Here is an 18,485-nt window from a genome sequence, read left to right on the forward strand (position 1 = left end):
GTGGAGTTTGATTGTATACGTGCAATATGATTTATTCAATTTTCTGGGTATAAAATAATTTTTAATAAATATTTTTTTTTCTAGAAAATGTATATTTTTATGACGGCTTTGCCAAAACCATCATAAATTGAACAAGTTTCTTGACGGTTTTTGCTGAAAATTATGACAATTGTACTAAAATTAATGACGGTTACTATTTAACACTCAACATTTCATTGCCTATTATGACGGTTTTAGCTTTATTTTGACATAAAATCTTTAAAGTACACAATGGTTTTTGTAAAACTGTCATAAATTTAATGACAGTTTTGGTAAACTTTTATGACGGGCTCTATAATGATGGTTGTTTTTTTTAAAGAAAACACGTCATTAAACCTGTTTTATGATGGTTTTTAGCCGTCATTATAAGTCTTTTTTTTAGTAGTGGAGAGAGGGTGTTACATACCTTGCAGAGAGATGAAGGTTTTGGCACTTTAAGAGAAAGCAAGGAGCATCTTCAAGGCGATATCTCATAACTGGGCGATTATGAAGGAGAAAGAATAAAAGGAGGGAGAGAGGACGACTTACCAAGAGGAAATCAAAACCCTAGTTCTAAAGATCGGCGCGAGAACGAAAAAAAGCCCGCTTGAGTTTTTATTTTCTTTTTTCTATTATATTATGTTTTTTGTATGTAACTTTGTCACACATATATAAGCGTGAGAAAATATCCGAGAAGCGTTACATAATAATTCTAGTATTTGCACAGGTGCTTACTAACGGTCATAAAATTTGCTAACGGATAATGAATGTGAAAAATTACCTAACGGATATATATGTGTCACTAATAAGAAATCTCAATTGTTGCAAAATCACCCAAATGGTGTGCGTAGGCACGGGTAATACCTAGTATATATATATGACGCATGTATGTATAGTAGTATAGTATAATGAACATGTGTTCGTAAAATACACGTGTACGTACAATTTATTAGATATACTTAAATTTTTTTAGAAAACTTTGGAAAACTATTGAATTTAGGACCATTACTTCTTTTGAGAGGACAAAAATATCGGTGGCAAATATTATTATCGCAATAAAAACCAACTTTAATATTGATTACATAAGTAAAAAAATAATTTTAGCAGTAATAATGTATAATCCGAGAAGGAACCGAAATCCGAATCGAAACCGACTTAATTAATGGGTATGGATCCGGGTTTTCTAAATATAAGAAAAAAACCGAAAGACCCGAACCCGGTAGGAACTTTTAAAAATAGAATCGAAATCAAAACCGGTAATAACCGAACTGGAACCAACCCATGGCGTACAAGGACCCCCAGTTTCAAGTTTAATTCATCTATTTTAGTGCTCACGTTCATCGGCTTCTACAAAATAAATATGTATTGAAAAATGGCATAGCAGAGTTGACTTTATATAAATCACTTTAATAAACATGTAGTAGTAGTAATTATGTCAATGGGTACCCGTTTAACCGGAATCGGAACCATAGAAAAAATCATGGTTTCCGTTTCTATTTTTAGGAACCGTTTAAAAATGGGTATTAAAAAAACCGGACCATATAGAACCGAAACCAAATAGTTTTTTAAACAAAAAAACCGGATCAGAACCGGAACCAGACTGGAACCGAACGTTATCGTACTTTTAACATAAAAAAAATATTGAAATAAAGAATATAAAAACTCAAAACGTTCATTTATATATTACTAAATTTTATTATTTAGTATAATATGTAGTTTTTATACTATTTAATATTATAAATAATATAAAAATATAGTTTACAACCTTAAATATATAGTTTTATTTAACTTATTATTGAATGACATAATTACTTATATTAATTTTAAAAAATGACTTGTTCGTGCAATATTTTTGTATTTTTAGTACACATTTTTTAATAAAACCAATAAAAAATAGTGTAAATTGTAAATATCTTAAGAACCGAAATGAAGAATCAGAACCGGGAATACCCGCTAGGAACCGATGGTTATGGGTATGGTTATACAATTTTAGGAACCGCAAAGAACTGAAACCGTAAAATTAAATGGTTCTTGGTTGTTATAACACTAAGAACCGGACCGTTGACACCCCTAAGTAGGAGCTGATCGATCTACTTAAAAGCTTCCAATGGAAGAACGAACATTGACCTGTTTTCTCTATAAAAGACTTGACAACAAAATATTAGGACGCAATTATTCGACACTACTGTGTAGGAAAGGTTGAATAGACCCTTGCTAATGAAAGCAACTGATATTCAAGCAAAAAAATTGAAAGCAACTGATAAATAACTATGTCATTACTATATCTTGAGATTTTCAGGGTTCATTCTCTGAAATTGTGATCATGGTCAAATTTGAAGTGGAATCAGAAGACCTATATACTGTTGTAAACAGGGTTAGATAATTGAATAGAACAAAAGGATAGAGGAAGAATAAACTGTCAAGGCTTGTGAATACATTGTCCTTAAAAAGAAATTTCGCCCCCTCAGATGGTGTAAAGGCTTCACAGGCGTCTCTACTCACATGATTCAATGACTGAAGTAGAGTAAGATACACTTCAATAGGCTACTCTCTAGAACAACAACACAACGAACTCTCTCTGGCGGGAGGAAGAAGAGAAAGAAAAGTTCTTTGGATTTTTACATTGAGTCTATAGATTTGGACATAAGTCCTATTTATATAGAGATCAAATGTTTGTTTTTGTTTCTAATACAATATTAGAAACCTACTGTAATAAGGAATTCAAAACTTGCTCAAGAAGCAAAATTATTTTTGGGAATGGGCTAAGCCCACTAACATATAACACATGAGAAGCCCAAGCTCAAGTCCGAACCCGACAAAGTTAGTAGTAGCTTACCAATGTGGGACCATCACACAAACATAAAGTTGGAGGGAACACTCATTGTTCTACTTCTCCACTTTGTATACACAAGTAGTTTGAAATATACAAAGAAGAATTCCAACATATACTTCCCTACTTATGTTTTTTTATTATCAAAATATGCATGTTAAATTGATTATGATAGTTTCTTCCATTAAAAGGAAGAGAACTATGCCATCAAACTATGTATATCCTATTGCCCTATTGGTATAATGCTCTGAAAAACACTTACCGAACCATATCCTACTTTGAGAGGGAAGAGCTGCCCTTTCTTCATTCTATACTGTCAAATCATTGTGCCCACTGCAGGTGCCAACTAGCAAAATTAGTAAAACCTTTGGGGTGATGTTGTGATGATACGGCATCAATGAGTTGCTGATTTCATTTAAAAACAGGCTTGCCAATTACAAATAAAATAAAATAAATAATAGTGCCAATTAAATGCAGTCCACTCTTTTAGGGTTCCTGACGACTGACCATAAAATTGGGGTTAGGATAGCGAGGGGAATGAAAAGGTTATCACTTCAGCATTGTTTTTGTTGGTAAGAATTCTGGAGTTGCAAATGTTTCTATGCTGGTATATGACAATATGAACTGAAATCCATGTCACAAATTCGAACAAAAACTAACACCCTGACATGTACGTGACGACACAAAGTAAAACAAACAATTAAAAGGCTAGAAAGAGTAACAGGTGCTTATATATGTTTTTCGACACTTCGTTAAGGAAATTTGTGGTAATTTAGTTTCTGGATTTATAAATTCAAATTGCAGTAGGTTTTAGACTAAAAGGCTGTTTCCAACAAAATTTGTATTTTAATTTGTAGAGCACTTGACAAGAGGTTTTTCTTTTATATATGCTTTGCGGGTGTAAAAGTGGCGTGCCAAGAAGTACTAATGTCACAGATTGTGTCATTCTGTGGAGTGTGGAGTGCCTACTAGTGCAGATTTTGTTGCTCAGTTGTTGTGCTTGAAGACAAGCAAAATGCTGTTTGGGGGTGGTTTGATAAGAGTCCAAAACTGTAGTTTTAACCCCTTAACAATAATACTTTTAGACCAATTATGCGAGTAATAAATAAGAGTTAATGCTAGTTACGTGCTTTTATGTATTTCAGGCATTGAAGTCAATTATGTGCAGAAATGTGCCACTTTGGCGATAGAAAAGAGCAAATGGTTGGTTGCTAAGAAGTTCTGGGATTAAAGGCCAAGACGGATAGAAACAGCACACAAAAATTAGCAGAACTTCCGAAGATCGTATCTTGCAAGTCAATATATATATATCGTGGTACCTAAAGTCACGCCACACGTGCCTAATATTGCAAAAATTGTACCATTAGAATAAGCCTCACGCTCCCTCAAGTGTTGCGTGACTTGAGCCGACGAACCCGTCCATGTAATGCAACGTAGATTCACGTTTTACACACTAACAAGCTCCAAACTAGAAACGAAAAAACAAAATTCGTTGAAATGAACATAACAATATATAACACATGAATATCACAGATGGTGAATTTGGATCAAAACTAGGGTGGATCAAATGATCAATAGATGTCAAGAATCTCAACAATAGAACGGTTGCATACGGGACAAGACGGCCGATTCAACCACAGCTCCCTTGAACACACCCTGCAAAATGTATGCCCACATGGGATGAAAGCAGCACCTTTTCTTCTTCCCATACAAATGCAACAAGCACCATCACTTCCCCTCCTCCATCTTCTTTCCCTCGACCTTCTTTCTTCTCTCTTCCTTCATCACCGACACCATCCCCTTCTTCAAGCAATCTCATCAATGACACCCGCAACCGTTTACTTACTGCCCCACCAATTGGCTCAAGTAGCCTATCACTTTCTCCCTCATGTGTCTCCCTATATTCACGTTCAGCTGCCAAAGCTGTACCCAAGTTCATACCGGTTGGGACCTCTGTTGCTTCAGTTGTAAAAACTTGGCTAATTGCATTCACTTCTTCCGGAATGTCAGCCAAGTTGGTGGGTTCTTCTCCTTGCAGGTGGCGTTCTTCTTCTTCATCTTCTTCTCTTACAGATATATCAGAAGTGGCCCTGCAACTCCAACCAGCTCCAGCACAACAACCTATTCCCGCAATTCCTAGCCTTTCTTTTAGGGATTTCCTCCCTCCTCTTCTCTCTGCGACGTTCATTGCTACTCGTTCTTTATCGTCTTTTACTCAAGGGGAATGCTAATAAGATACAATGGAAAGAATTAGAGGATTCTTAGAGCAACCCATTATAGTTGTAGCAAAATAGTGGGATGGGATGAGAAATAAGAAGTTGTGAGTGACTCAACTAGTCTGACGACATCTTGAGCTCCGTCAGTCTTCATAGAGACAAGTATTTAAAAGGCATTGAAGTAAGAAAACAAACAAAAACTCAGTTTTGACACAGTTTTCTCCTCCTTATTCTAAAGTACAAATGTTCCAACCAAAGCATCCTATAGTAATCGCTTTAACTAGTTAAACTCTTTTTTTTATGAATTTTTCTGATACCATTTGCGATTTCAAGGGAAGGTGGCTCAATGTAATCTAAAAAATATATGACACGGGATTAATTTAGCCTTTGATATAATAAAGATTTATCGGATATGACAAACTGAAATAAATTGTACGCACTATTTATACTTAAATTTGGTTCTGTGTTCTTTTCTTGTTATGCTCTGATGAAGTTGGAAGCCACTGATACTACTGCCGGCTTTCCCAAGTGTTCTGCCATATGGCATTGGTACCATATTGTAAGAAAAGTATTGAGTAAAGGGGGAAACTGATTTAGAATATTGACATTGACTGGTAGTCAACTGTACAATCCAAGGACTCCACATGGAACAGTTTGATTAGGGCCGATCCCTAATTTTAAGATCAGTCTAAACGTATAGTGACAATTAGCCTTGAGCCTTTGAACTTCATATATGGTCCCGAGTTGTTCAATATTAGAGAACTTGTTAATAAACTTGAGAAAAAAATCCTCGATCAATTTGCAACTGCATATACTACTTGGAGAAAAGGACCAAGCCCTATCTGACCGACTCTGACTAATTTCTGGATTAAGCTAAAAGCAGACTAACAAATATGCCTTAAGGGCTAGATTAACTAATACAAATAAATTTGTTTGTAATGACCATACTACCATTACTTGATACTGTAATTACAGAGACTGCCCTTATGTAACTCCATCTATTATAATAAAACACAATGGCAGGACAAAGAGAGGCCGGGATCGTCTTGGGATCTGAGTTTGATGTGCATGGGGATCTGAAGAGAGACACGTGTATGACTTAGAACGTTTTGAAACCGTTTCTAATTCTCAAAGGCATTTAAAAAGATTTATTTAATGAATTAAATGTTGTAAATTCAATGCATGCATGCATTATCAAAATTTTCAATTACTAAAACAAAAAATTATTGTTCTTCTTTCCCATTTGGCTCTTTCCTATTTATTGCATTTAAAACAACGTTAACAACTAATTTATTAGTTTTATTTCTCAAATATATACATTCTAAATTAAATATGAGGTTTGCTTCAATGCACAGGCATTCCAATGCATTCCAATGTGCACTAATCTCAAAATTTCACATCTGATTTTTGTTGGGAAATCCATGATTCAATACAAACTTGTTAACCGGATAAACTGGTTTGAGAAAAAACAAATACATGAAATACCAAATTTACCCAAAAACTAATCCACCCTGATAACCATCGTGGAAATTGGAAAGTGAAATAATACTTCGCTATTTACTTCGGGCTGGTTCGAAAAAAAAAAAGGAAAACAATTAGTGCCAAACTCTCATACTTTTTCGGGTTCATCTCCACTAAACTGAGTTTATCTCCATTGTTTCCCTTTCTCACTATCTTCCAAGAAAAATCCTTTGCATTTCAAACTCTGGATTGGGCATCTCTCAAATACTCCTTCAGGTTTGGTTATGAGTATTTATAAAAATCTAAGATCCGAAGTTTAAGCTGTAGGGTATAATTTAAATTCTAGCAAAAAGGTTTTCGTGTTTCATGCTTGATTCTGCTTTTTGGTGAAAGTTGTTTCTCATCCCGTCTAAATAAAAGAAATTTGAACACTATTGATTTTTATACGAGTTTGAGAATAGAGAATAGCCATCTTATTTTAACTTTATATTATTCTTTACATATTTCTTTTTAAACTGTTTTCTTGTTTTGGTTAAATCCCATTATTGTTTGACTTGATTTGGAACAGTCATATTGGATCTTGAACGATGTTGGTATTATCCATCCCGGCCCATTCTGAGATATTGAAGACTCTGTTTGAAATTGTTTTATTTGAGGATTGTGGCAACCAATGGAGTCTTAGCGGACCAATCTTGAGCTTGATACTCATCGCTGAACAGTAAAAAGCTGTAAAACTGTGGAATCTTTGCAGTCCTTTTCTTTTCTACTTTGGAACTTGAAATAATCATAAAAATAAATAATAATAATAATAATAATAATAATAATAATAATGATAAATGATTTCACTAATAAAGATAATGATTTTATTATCACTAGTTCACTACTACTATACCATGATTATTATAATTATACATTATTACTACCATTATTATGGTACTACTATTACTCCAATTACAAGCAACAGTAAAAAGTGTTTAACAAGTAGCACCTGGTCGTTGTATCCTGGCATTATGTGGTTTGTGGGATACTGCATTCGGTTTTTTTGGTTTGGGGGGGAGGGGGTTGGTTAGTCTCCCTACAAATGAAGGATATACGGTGTATCAAAAATAGAAAAAACACACTTACCTTGGGCAGAGACTAATTTTATTTAGTGTTGTTTTTATCTTAATTTCTTATTTGTTTTTTATTCTTGCCAATCTATTACTCGAAAAAAAGCTGATGTTGCCAAGTCTTTGGTACAAAAGTGAGTAGTCAAATCTTGCTTGACAACCCGGATCATTCTTGGTAACTTTAATGTCGTTAACATACACCCGTGACTCTGTAATGTTGCAATATCTTCCTCAACTCTTTTGAAGAAAACTGTGACCAACCTTACGCCTCATCGATTCCATGAAATATAGTATGACACCATCAAGTACGAAGGGTAGTTGCCTTTTTGATGTGATAAACTAGTGACCTTATAAGTCATTCTTTCTTGCGGCAAAATTTTGTGGCCTGTGTATGAACAATCTCTATGCGTGGCGTCGACACCGTACATTTTAACATCCAATTTGTGAGGAGCAAAGCCGTGTGCAGCTGCCAAAGCTAATTGGAATAGAATTTAGGCGCCATCTCGTAGTAAGGATTGTTCGTCATCCCAGCGACGTGACAAACAGTCTCTTATTGATATTTTCAGTCAGTATTAAGAAAATGTTTTTCGTTATTGAGTAGAAGTGTATGCTTTTGTTTTCTGGATTAGACTATTGACAAACATTCTCTTGTTGATGTTGTCAGTTAGTGCAACAACATTGAATTTCTATCTGGTTGTTATTGTGATGTACTTAAGTTAAAATTTTATTATTTCTTATGCCTAAGTTGATATCCTATCAAGTTCTAAATTGATGGTGGTCAAATAATGGTATTTGATACGAGGGAAGGATATGGTACGGACATACGGTGCTAGTGCTCCAAGTTTGTCATAACTGTGTTTTACATTGGGTGCAGATAAGTTTCTTTCTTTATTCATTTTTGTGTTTCCATTGCTATTCTGCAGCAAGTGTATTCCTTCAACTCAATTTGGTCATTTAAATGATCTCTTGTTGCATATGCTGTTGATTTAGTCTGGTCTTTGTATATGGTTATGCCGATGTTACTTTGTAGTCTTGTACTGTAGAATCACTAATATTGTTTAATATTTGCCTATGTGTATATAGAATCGGATTAGAGCTTTCTATGAGAATTTTCTCAAGTGGGGAAAACTAATGTATGAGATATATAGGGGCTTGGCAAAGAAGTTTTTCGAGAATTCAGTGTCTGGGATTCTGGCTGTTTTCTCCATTATCAGTTAAGAATGATACTCAGGGCAAGAAATAACAAAATGGGTTGTAATTGTTCCAGGGTAGAGGTGAAATGAGACTTGTATATTTTCATAGCCTTAGTGCTTAACATGTGGATGTCGTGTTCAGTCTTAGCAGAGGAAGACCTCTTTATTCCATTATGGTAAAGATAGTACAAATGAGAAGTAGAAATGGAAAGACAAGTTGAAATTCTTCATCTTTAACCTGGACTTTGTAAACTTCCAGAATAAATACTTTTGGATGTTCAAGGATGATCAAACGAAAGCTGGAGATTATGGATTCTCTGGAGATAAAGAAAAACAGCATTGTCACTGTGTCTCTGACGAGGATCCACCTATACTACATAATGTTCGCAGAGATAGAGTTGTTACCGCTCCTCCAGCATCAGTAAAGACGAATCTCATCTCACCTGTTTTAACTTTGAAAGAAGAAAAAACAGTTTTGCCCTTAGGACCTGAAAAGGCTCAGAACTCACATGTTTCAACTGTGAGAGAAGAGAAGTTAGATGTGAACCAGAAACAAAATCAGCATACAGCTAAATCCAAGGATCTTGAACCTTTTGCTTTGGAGAACTGCTCCCCTAATGTTTCCGTAAAGAATGAGGTAGAAAAGGAAACAGGTGAAGAGAATGTACAAGAGGAGTTGGAAAGAAAGGAAGAACTTATGAGAAAAGAAGCTGCTGCAGCAATTAGAGAGCAGCTTCTTGTCGAAGAAAAGGACAAAGCTAAGAAAGTAGAAGAGAAAAAGAAGCGTCATGCAGAGAAGGCTCAAGCTAGGGCTCAATATTGGGAACGTAAGGAAGCCGAACTTAAAGAGAAGGTAAATCTCTTCAGCCTTCGTTTGCCAAGTTGGTCGGGTTGACTTATGATCATTAATATGCTGCCCATATAGTAGAATAGACGCCCGCTTATTTATTATAAATTCTGGCCGTTTGAGCAGCAGATTTATTTGATCACAGTAACTAAAAATTTGGCAATAGACGGACACATTCTTGTTAATTTGGATTAAAAGGAGTCACTTGGCCTTGCCTCTATTTATGGTTTTAGTGTTCTGGTGTGGTACACAGGGGCGGCTCAAGGCTATTCGGGGCCCTAAGCGAAGTTCGAATAGGAGGCCTTCTACAATTAATACCAAAAAAAATTGTTTACAACTTATTGCTTTATTTATGTTATTTCATCATATGAGTGCAATTGTTCATTTACTACATTATCACTTAAACTAACCGATTCACTTTGTTTATAGTTTTTTATAAATTTAAAAATAGCTCCTCTTTGAGATTCAATCGCCTCATCTACTTTTCTCTTTTCTTGATGTTTTTTTATTACCGGATTTATACTTTCGGTTCATGTCAAAACAGTAAAATAATATGCAAGCAATAAGCAATAAGTTCTCACATAGTCACATAACATACCAAAAAATAAAATAAAATGGAAACAATCACCGTGAGACGAAGCTTAATTGATAGGCGAAGTCGCGTTTGAAGTATAGGGTAAAAAAGTAGACAATCCACGAGACCACGACAATCACTTTGGCTAAGCAAGTAAGCAACTAGTCCAATTATACCTATTAAAACCACTATCCATTATCCAAAAAAGAAAATAATGAGTTTGAGTGGAATTAAATTAGAATTTAGAATATAACAATTTAACAATTAAAGTAAAAAAAAACACCAATATTTTCTTTTCTTTTATCTTTTTTGAAAATAGAGAGAAGAAGAAGAATATAGAGAGTCAGAAAGAATGAGAGATTATAAAACCAAAGAAAGCAAAAAGAATATGATAGAGGTAAGAGTGTATTGTTGGTTTTATAAAGAGATGAAGAAGAACGTTGATTAGTTATGGCGGCGTGCATTATTTTGCTTGAGAATTGAAGGTGTGGGAAATGGTGGAGAAGCTGAAGGCGAGAGAAACGAAGGGTCTGTTCTTTGTATACCATTTTTTTTTCTTTTCCAATGTAAAAATGTTTTTTTTTTTCTCTTACCGATAATGGACTGGATAGTGGATTGGACTGGAATATATTGGGGGCCCCTTGAGCTGCGGGGCCCTAAGCCGTTGCTTATTTTGCTACATGGATGAGCCGGCCCTGGTGGTACACTATTTAGCACTCGATTTTTCGGGTTGCCTTCAGACTCTTCAATTTGCATTTTATGGCTTTAGTATATTGTTGTCTAGTGTTTCCACACAACACTTTGTGTTCTTCATATATATAATATATAAAACATTTGCAGGAGATAGAGAAAAGAGAGAAGAAAAAGGCAAGAAAGAAGGCAAAACAGAACATCATTGAGGGAGAATCATCGGTTTGTAGCCTTCATAGCGAAATTTTCAGGAAGCCTTCATAGCGAACTTAATCGGAAAACTAATCTTTCTTGACTTTTTATGTTTTTTACTTTTTATGATCATTTTGTTTAAATGGCAGTTTGCACCTCTTGATACTCCTGCTGCAGTCGATGCTTTCCTTAAATATTGTAGTCCAAATGTGTTCGTGCTTTGGGAAAGAAGGTCTGGCCAAATCTCATATTGGGTGCCTAAAGAAAAGGCATAAGTGAATATCGCAATAATAATTCGTGCCTTTATGTGGAATTTGAAATTGAGGATAACCCTGAATGTGGGCGAGATATTTTTCCTTTAGATTTCACTTTCTCTATTTCAAATGGACGTAAACAATTGATCACTTTTTAGTCAATAGAGCTTTAAAGCGAGGAGGATACTTTGAGTACTTATCGGATGCCACTTTCATGATATTCGATTACCAAAAGTTTGTAATACTTAGCATAGTCCACTCCCCCCACCTCCTCCTCAGTAAGGGTGGAATTTGAGCCGAGGGCTCGGAGCTCGGCTTGGGCTTGGCTCGTTTAAGCTCGGCTCGAGCTCGCCGCGTTTACTATATGAGCGAGCTCGAGCTCAAATAAAAGCTCGTGTAACAAATGAGCTTGATGAAGCTCGTCTCGTTTAGTTCAAATAGCATATTTATAGTGTAAAATAACCGAGGGCTTGGAGCTCGGCTTGGGCTTGGCTCGTTTAAGCTCAGCTCGAGCTCGCTCGTTTACTATATGAGCCGAGCTCGAGCCCAATTTAAAGCTCGTGTAATTAGCGAGCCGAGCTTGACCATGGTAAAGCTCGGCTTGTTTAGCTCGAATTCCACCCTTACTCCTCAGCCTCGTTCCTGTCCTCCGTATAAGCATATTACCTTTAGATCCTTTGGTAAATAAAAATCATTCCAGTTGGTTTTCGTTTGATCTGTGCATTTGGATTGTTGACTCTCTCCTTTCATCTCTTTTTTTGGTGATCGGTAATTGTATTTGTTTTAATCTCGGCAAGTTATGCTCAGTCGTCTTGGCTTTGTTAAATGCCCGGTTTCTTCCAGATCTTTCAAACTTTGGTCACGACCACTAGCTCTACCCTTGATTTCGTTGATCTATTGCGGTAGTTTGGATTTTTATACATTGGCAACTCTATGAAGTATTGGATTCCGGATGATGGCATATTCAGGATTAGCTTTTGTAGTTGCGGCTATGTGTCTTAGACTCTAGTGCAGATGTCTTTATTATCTCTTATCCGACAACCCGTAAGATATTCTATATTTTTGGATACGTGGTCATTCTATTTTCCTTTGTGATAATATTTATCGGGTTAAGTGAAATATTGGAGCTCTATAGAAGGATATATGAGGAGTATCTAGCAATCCCGTTGTAAAAGGGAAGGCAATCGAGCTTGAAAAGTTTCTGGTGGGCTTTATACAACAACAACGTTGAGGTGACTCATGATAGTTTTGTGCAACTCATCTACTTGTTTCAGTTGATTACTATAAACTATGAGCTTTCTTCATCTCTCGCTTACGATTATATTTTGGCGGGCATTTATTCCAAATCGGTCATGGCATACAAGGTGCAACATCCCATTGCCTCGGTCAGAATTTTGCCAAGATGTTCGAGATAACCTTCGAGAATGAGATGAGAGAGAAGGCTATGGTCCGCGCAGAATTCACGGCGCATCTGACTTTCGAACAATAACTCTCACACAATTTCTTTTGTTATTTTTTTATTTCACATAATTGCTTAGGTACTTAACAAGACTGAAGTTAACCATCTCTGAAATTTTATAAAGGCATTGGATGAGAAGCACTTCTCTACCGATATTTTCTCGACCGTCCTAGAATAGTTAAAAATTGAGTGTGAAAACCAATAGACTCTTCGTCGGATCAAGAGTTCATTTAATATAGAACTTATAGAAGTCCGATTCATTCGAAAAGTAATTTATATCTCCTGCTCACTTAGTCGTTTGTAGGACTATTCATTCTTATATATGAAGAGATCGAGATGTGCATTTGACAATGATCACAACATTTTTTGAATGGGCTAAGGTTTGATGCTCTATTGTACTTTGTCATTAATTGACATGCTTTCGTGGGAACACACAGGTGCTCTGAAGCCATATTTCGCCATTTAATTCTAATGCAATTTTGTGTTTTTCGGGCAAACAATCATGGATCCTTGCAAATTATATGTGAGTATTATCGTTTATGTTGTCCTACCAGAGGAACAACACTTGCATTCTCGTTCCTCCTCGGAGCACACGCATCCTTTGGAATTCCACAGACCTAGTGAAACGATTATTTTACATGTTCGGGATTAACCATTGATTTGAAATCCTGCAGCGGTCCGGAGTTTGTAGAGGTAAATTCCTATATTTAAATGAGTGTACCAATGCCAAAAATAACAATTTAGTCGGTTGTAAGACAAATGGATTCACCCCTAAGTTGATATTTTCCCAATGAACGAGAGGTGCATGTGTTGGTTGTGACTTGTGAATCGTGGTAGAGCATTGGGTATGAAAAGTAATATTATGCTCAAAATATTTTGGAGCTAAAAGTAATATTTTTATTTCATAATACCAACAACGCCAGAGATATGATGTTATTAAAAAGATTTTGATAAGCTCATCACATATCTACTATTGGCATATTTTCGGTGAAAAAACATATTAATTGGAGATCGGGGAAAGCACAATAGACGATAAATGTTTTTCAAGAATGATCCTATACAAGAGAAGTAAAAATTAGTGGAACCTACTCCACAAGAGTCATATGTCCAAAGCGTGTATGTAAATGCTGTTGGTTTTCATTTATTGTATTATATGTTTATGGAGTAGGTTACGTTTACAAACTTTTTATCGCAAACTTCATACAATGCCCCTAACAAGGTGATTTAAGGGATAATTTCTTGATTTCACCACCATGGAGATCATGTCTATATAATATCAGCTCATTTACAAATAGCTAACCTCTTTTTGAAATTGTTCTCAACTTACTTAATTTTTTAACGGTCGAAGAAAGCGGATATTGCATCCATCTTTTCCTCAATGTCAAAAAATGTGCAAAGGAACCCGATTTTTGGGGTGATGATTTCCATGGAGTATCATACTTAAAATAATTCAGCCTTCGATTCATCTTGTGGGGTGTGGGAGGGCATTGTATGTACATTTATGTATGTATTTCTGATTTCACTTCTCTATGATATTATCGGGCACACAATGCAAGATTAGCGGAGGAGGAGGCAATCTGCTTCTATCTGTGTGGGCGAGTTGCATGCTTATGTGGCTTGTTGCGCCTTGAACATGTAATTATCTGCTCTATCTCGATTGACAAAACCATGCCCTATCATCCGATCCTAGGGAAATAGTTATAATTGTCACCTTCTTATGAAAACCAGAAAGTATGTCCAGATGATGTCATTATTGAGGGTAATTCTTGTGGTGTTCACTCCTCGGATCGGTGATCCATATACATATTTTAATCAGATTTGTTATAGCTTCTTATTTATAATGGTATAATTCTTCAGGTTTATCTTCAAGTGATTATGCATCTCCCAATTTAAGTGTATACACAGATACATGTAATTTTTGATACTATATGTAGAGTAATTGGATTGAAGTTGAAATCGTTTTGTACCTATTCTTGCTTCAAAACTTTCACCGAACTTTTTGTTTAAATTCATATTGTATGCTTAGGAAGAAGGGAAAAAGTCGTGGAGTAGGTTAATTTGAAATTAAGTAACTGTAGAAGTTAAGGACCAATGTCTAATTTTCTTTGGATTATCTCAAACATTTGTTCATTGCACACGCCTTTTTCCGCGTTTCATGTCAAATCTAATAAGTTTTCAAATGGGTGATTTTTTCTTTTGAATTCTTCAGTTCCATAGAAAATGATAAATTATGTTAAGACCAAAAGAAAATTGGTAACAAGAAACCTTTTAAATCTGATTACGTAAAGCGTGCCCGCTTACATCCTATGATTGTGTTTGCATGTTTCGTGTATTGACAATGTTAGCGAGGGCACTTTTGGAGAAGCAAATTGTCGCTGTCCGCTCTAACTTGGTATGGTTGAGTGATGACATTGACTTCATGTGAATCCTCCATGTACTTATGGTTTTGTAGAAAGCCCGTCCCAATGTAAACAAATGTGGAATAAGGAGTTACTCTGTTACTTGAGCGTGTAGGAATTGTTTCTTGGCGAGGTGGAAGATTGTAATGACTTGAGTTTTATGGCGGTTTGACTTGGGGCTCATTGAGTCCAGCCTTCACCATAACATCTATGTATCTAACCAATAGACGTCGCCTTAAAAAAGCAGTCGATAGTGCTATGAGCTTTATCTATGTATGCGTGAAGTGTGTCGAAGACCTATCAGCCACTACATTTTTAGAAATTCAGTCACAACAAACCAATAATTTTATCTCCACCACATGCACATCCTCCTAGCATGTGTGCTTTTTCCTCGCCTCGCTTTTGTTCTCACACCACCGCCAAAATTTTATACATGAATTGAATTCTAAATTCAAACCCATCACTTCATTGAAAAGAGTGAGATTTGATCCGAGGCGATTCATCCAAAACCTTGTGATTTTATTGTTGGTTGTGCTGATATAGTTTTGAGTGTATCTACTGCCCTTGCATATTAGGTGCTTTTAGAGCATCTCTAGGTGGACGTATCCGTGGTCGCATTCTTCAAATTTGAAGAAATGCGTCGGAATTTCCCGGAATTCCAACTCTAGGTGGTCGCATTCGTGGTCGCATCACCGCTTGTTCGCATTCTTGTTCGCAAATTTGGCAATTTGGATGCGGATAGCGGGCGACAATAGTAATGTCGCGCGCGCCATTACTAATGTCGCGCAACTTTTTGACTTTGACCACAAACAAGGATTACCAGCTATTATTAATCGCCGCCACCTACTATCGGCGCCACTCCACTCCTAATGTCGCGTGCTTCAACGGGCAAAAACGGCCGGATTTCTACCTTCTATATCTACACTCATCTCCTTCTTCATTTTCACACACAACACTCAACCATTTCACACACAACAACTCTCAACCTTTCACACATAACACTCTCAATGTCACAACCAAAACAAGGAAGGGGTCCAAGTTGGACAAATGAAGAAAATATTGCTCTTACTAGAGCATGGATTGAGATTGGAGAAGATCCTATAGTAGGGAATGATCAATCGGGTCAAGTTTATTGGGAACAATTATGGCTAGAATGAATCAAATTCAAGGTTTTGACCGCGAACCGTAAGTGGAAGGGAGTTTCACAACGTTAAGCGATTATTTTACCGTTCTTCAACAAATATCATGCTATACTCAGAAAGCTTGAAGAACAACCTCCAAGCGGGTGGGGACGTGAAGACATTGTAAGATTCGTTTATACTTCGTTTAATTTATACTTCATTTTATATACTACTTGATATTGATTTTTTTTTTTTTTTTTAATAAACGTAGCTTTCAGACGCAGCAACAACTTATGCGGCTACTACTGGAAAACCTTGGATATGGCAAGATTGTTATAATCTAGTCAAAAATACGCCAAAGTGGCAAAGAACTCAGTTACGCAACGAAACGCTTGCTCCAAGACCAAAGAAGAAAGCAAGATCCGAGATGTTGAAGGTTTCGATTCTTCACCCTCAACCCCAACCCCTTCAACGCCTTTACTCTACCCCTTCACCTTCATCAGTACTTTCGAGTACGATCCTAGCAGCGATCATCAAGGGTTTTGGAGAGGTCACGGTAGGAAGCAGAGCAAAGAAATTGAGAAGAACAAGAAAAAGTTGCTTCTACCGTTGAGGGTAATGTTGCATCCATCGCTAAAAATATGGATGATTTTCTTGAAGCTTTTAAAGAAAGTCGAAGAAATAAAGAAGAGATTCAAAATGAGCAATTTCAAAGTATGATGAAATTGAAGCAAGAGAAGACACAAAAAAAGTTATTTTTGAAGCAAGAAAAACTCCGTGTTAGAGAGGAGGAAAATGAGACTAGGTTGTTGGCAATGTCACTCGACAATGTCAATCCTCGTTTGCGAAGGGTTTTAGAGCTAAAACAAGATGCAATTGTAGCTAAATATGAAAAAAGGTCGAGCAAGTAGTACAAAATGAAGCTTCCAACAAACGGAAGCCAATGATGAAGAAAATGATGACTGACTTGATAATTAGAGTAACTCTAGTAGTATGTAATAAGGGTGATATGTAATAGTTATCTTTTATTTATTTATTTTTATTTTATGTTTTTGCAATCATGTATTAGTTGTCGTTCTATTAATAAAAATTGTAATTCATTTGCTAAATCAAAGGAAATAAATTCTAAATCACACAACATAATAATAATCACACAACATATCAAAATGATCAAATGAACAATTCTAAATCACACAACATAATAATAATCGTCATACAACAACCTCCTAGACTATCCTACATACGCCTCCTCTGCCGTGAACTCCTCCTCGACTGTTGATAAGAGCCCAAAACTGTAGTTTTAACCCCTTAATAATCATCTTGTTAGACCAATTATGTGAATAATAAGTAAGAGTTAACACCGATTCTGCGTTTTATGCATTTCGGGCTTCAAAGTCCATTATGTGCGAGAAATGTACCACTTTAGCGAGATCTGAGGAGCAAAAGTCAGCCAGAACTTCCGAAAGCCGTATCTTTGGACTCGGACCTCGAATTGGGCCTACCTTATGTCAAAACGACCGGCTCGGAAAGAGCTTTGCAATGGTCCAAGCCTTGACCCAATCAGAGGAGCAGAAGTGGACGAAAAGTCTGTGGAAGCAAACTGCAGCTGAAGAGGCCTTTTTGGACTGAAAGAATTGGGTTTTGGGCCGATTCTGCGGCCCAAAACATGGCTCCAAGCCCATGCACGATTTTTGGATCTGAATGTATAAAAACAAAAGCTTAGTTCATTGTTAATGGTAGATAGTTAGGTTAGAAAATAAATTAGATTAGTTAGCCTCCATTAAACCTTAATTCTAGATCTAGTTTTCATTAGATTAATTAAGTTTAATTTCATTTCAATTCTTGTTTTAGATTAAACTCTCAAATTATTGTTCTTGATTGATTAGATAATAAAAATAGTTATTTTGACAATTTGATTTATAGATCTAAATTCCATTATTGTTTGTTATCATTTCATAGTTATTAATTAGATTTCGATTATTGTTTAGTGAAATCGCATAAAGTTAGAATCTTTTCATTATGTTTAGTTTAGATTTAATGGGAATTGTTAGTTTGATGAATCAAGGCTAAATCCTCCATTAGAGGGGTTGATGAAGCCTTGATGAAAAACTTAGTTGTTAGT

General features: G+C 36.0%; 1 protein-coding gene and 1 pseudogene across 1 annotated transcript; one reads left to right on the top strand and one right to left on the bottom strand.

The window, feature by feature from the left end:
• Positions 1-4,135: 4,135 nt before the first annotated feature.
• On the bottom strand, positions 4,136-5,439 carry LOC147475304 (uncharacterized; annotated as a pseudogene).
• A 2,483-nt stretch (positions 5,440-7,922) lies between these two features.
• Positions 7,923-11,405, top strand: LOC147475305 (uncharacterized). The gene is made up of 4 exons (XM_086583248.1): positions 7,923-9,003; positions 9,087-9,680; positions 11,089-11,160; positions 11,280-11,405. Exons 1-4 carry the CDS (start codon positions 9,001-9,003, stop codon positions 11,403-11,405), a joined length of 795 nt encoding a protein of 264 aa, XP_086439374.1. The 5' UTR covers positions 7,923-9,000.
• The last annotated feature ends 7,080 nt before the right edge of the window (positions 11,406-18,485 follow it).

The sequence above is a fragment of the Coptis chinensis genome, chromosome 9 (genome assembly GCF_015680905.1).
Source record: "Coptis chinensis isolate HL-2020 chromosome 9, ASM1568090v1, whole genome shotgun sequence".
NCBI lineage: Eukaryota > Viridiplantae > Streptophyta > Magnoliopsida > Ranunculales > Ranunculaceae > Coptis > Coptis chinensis.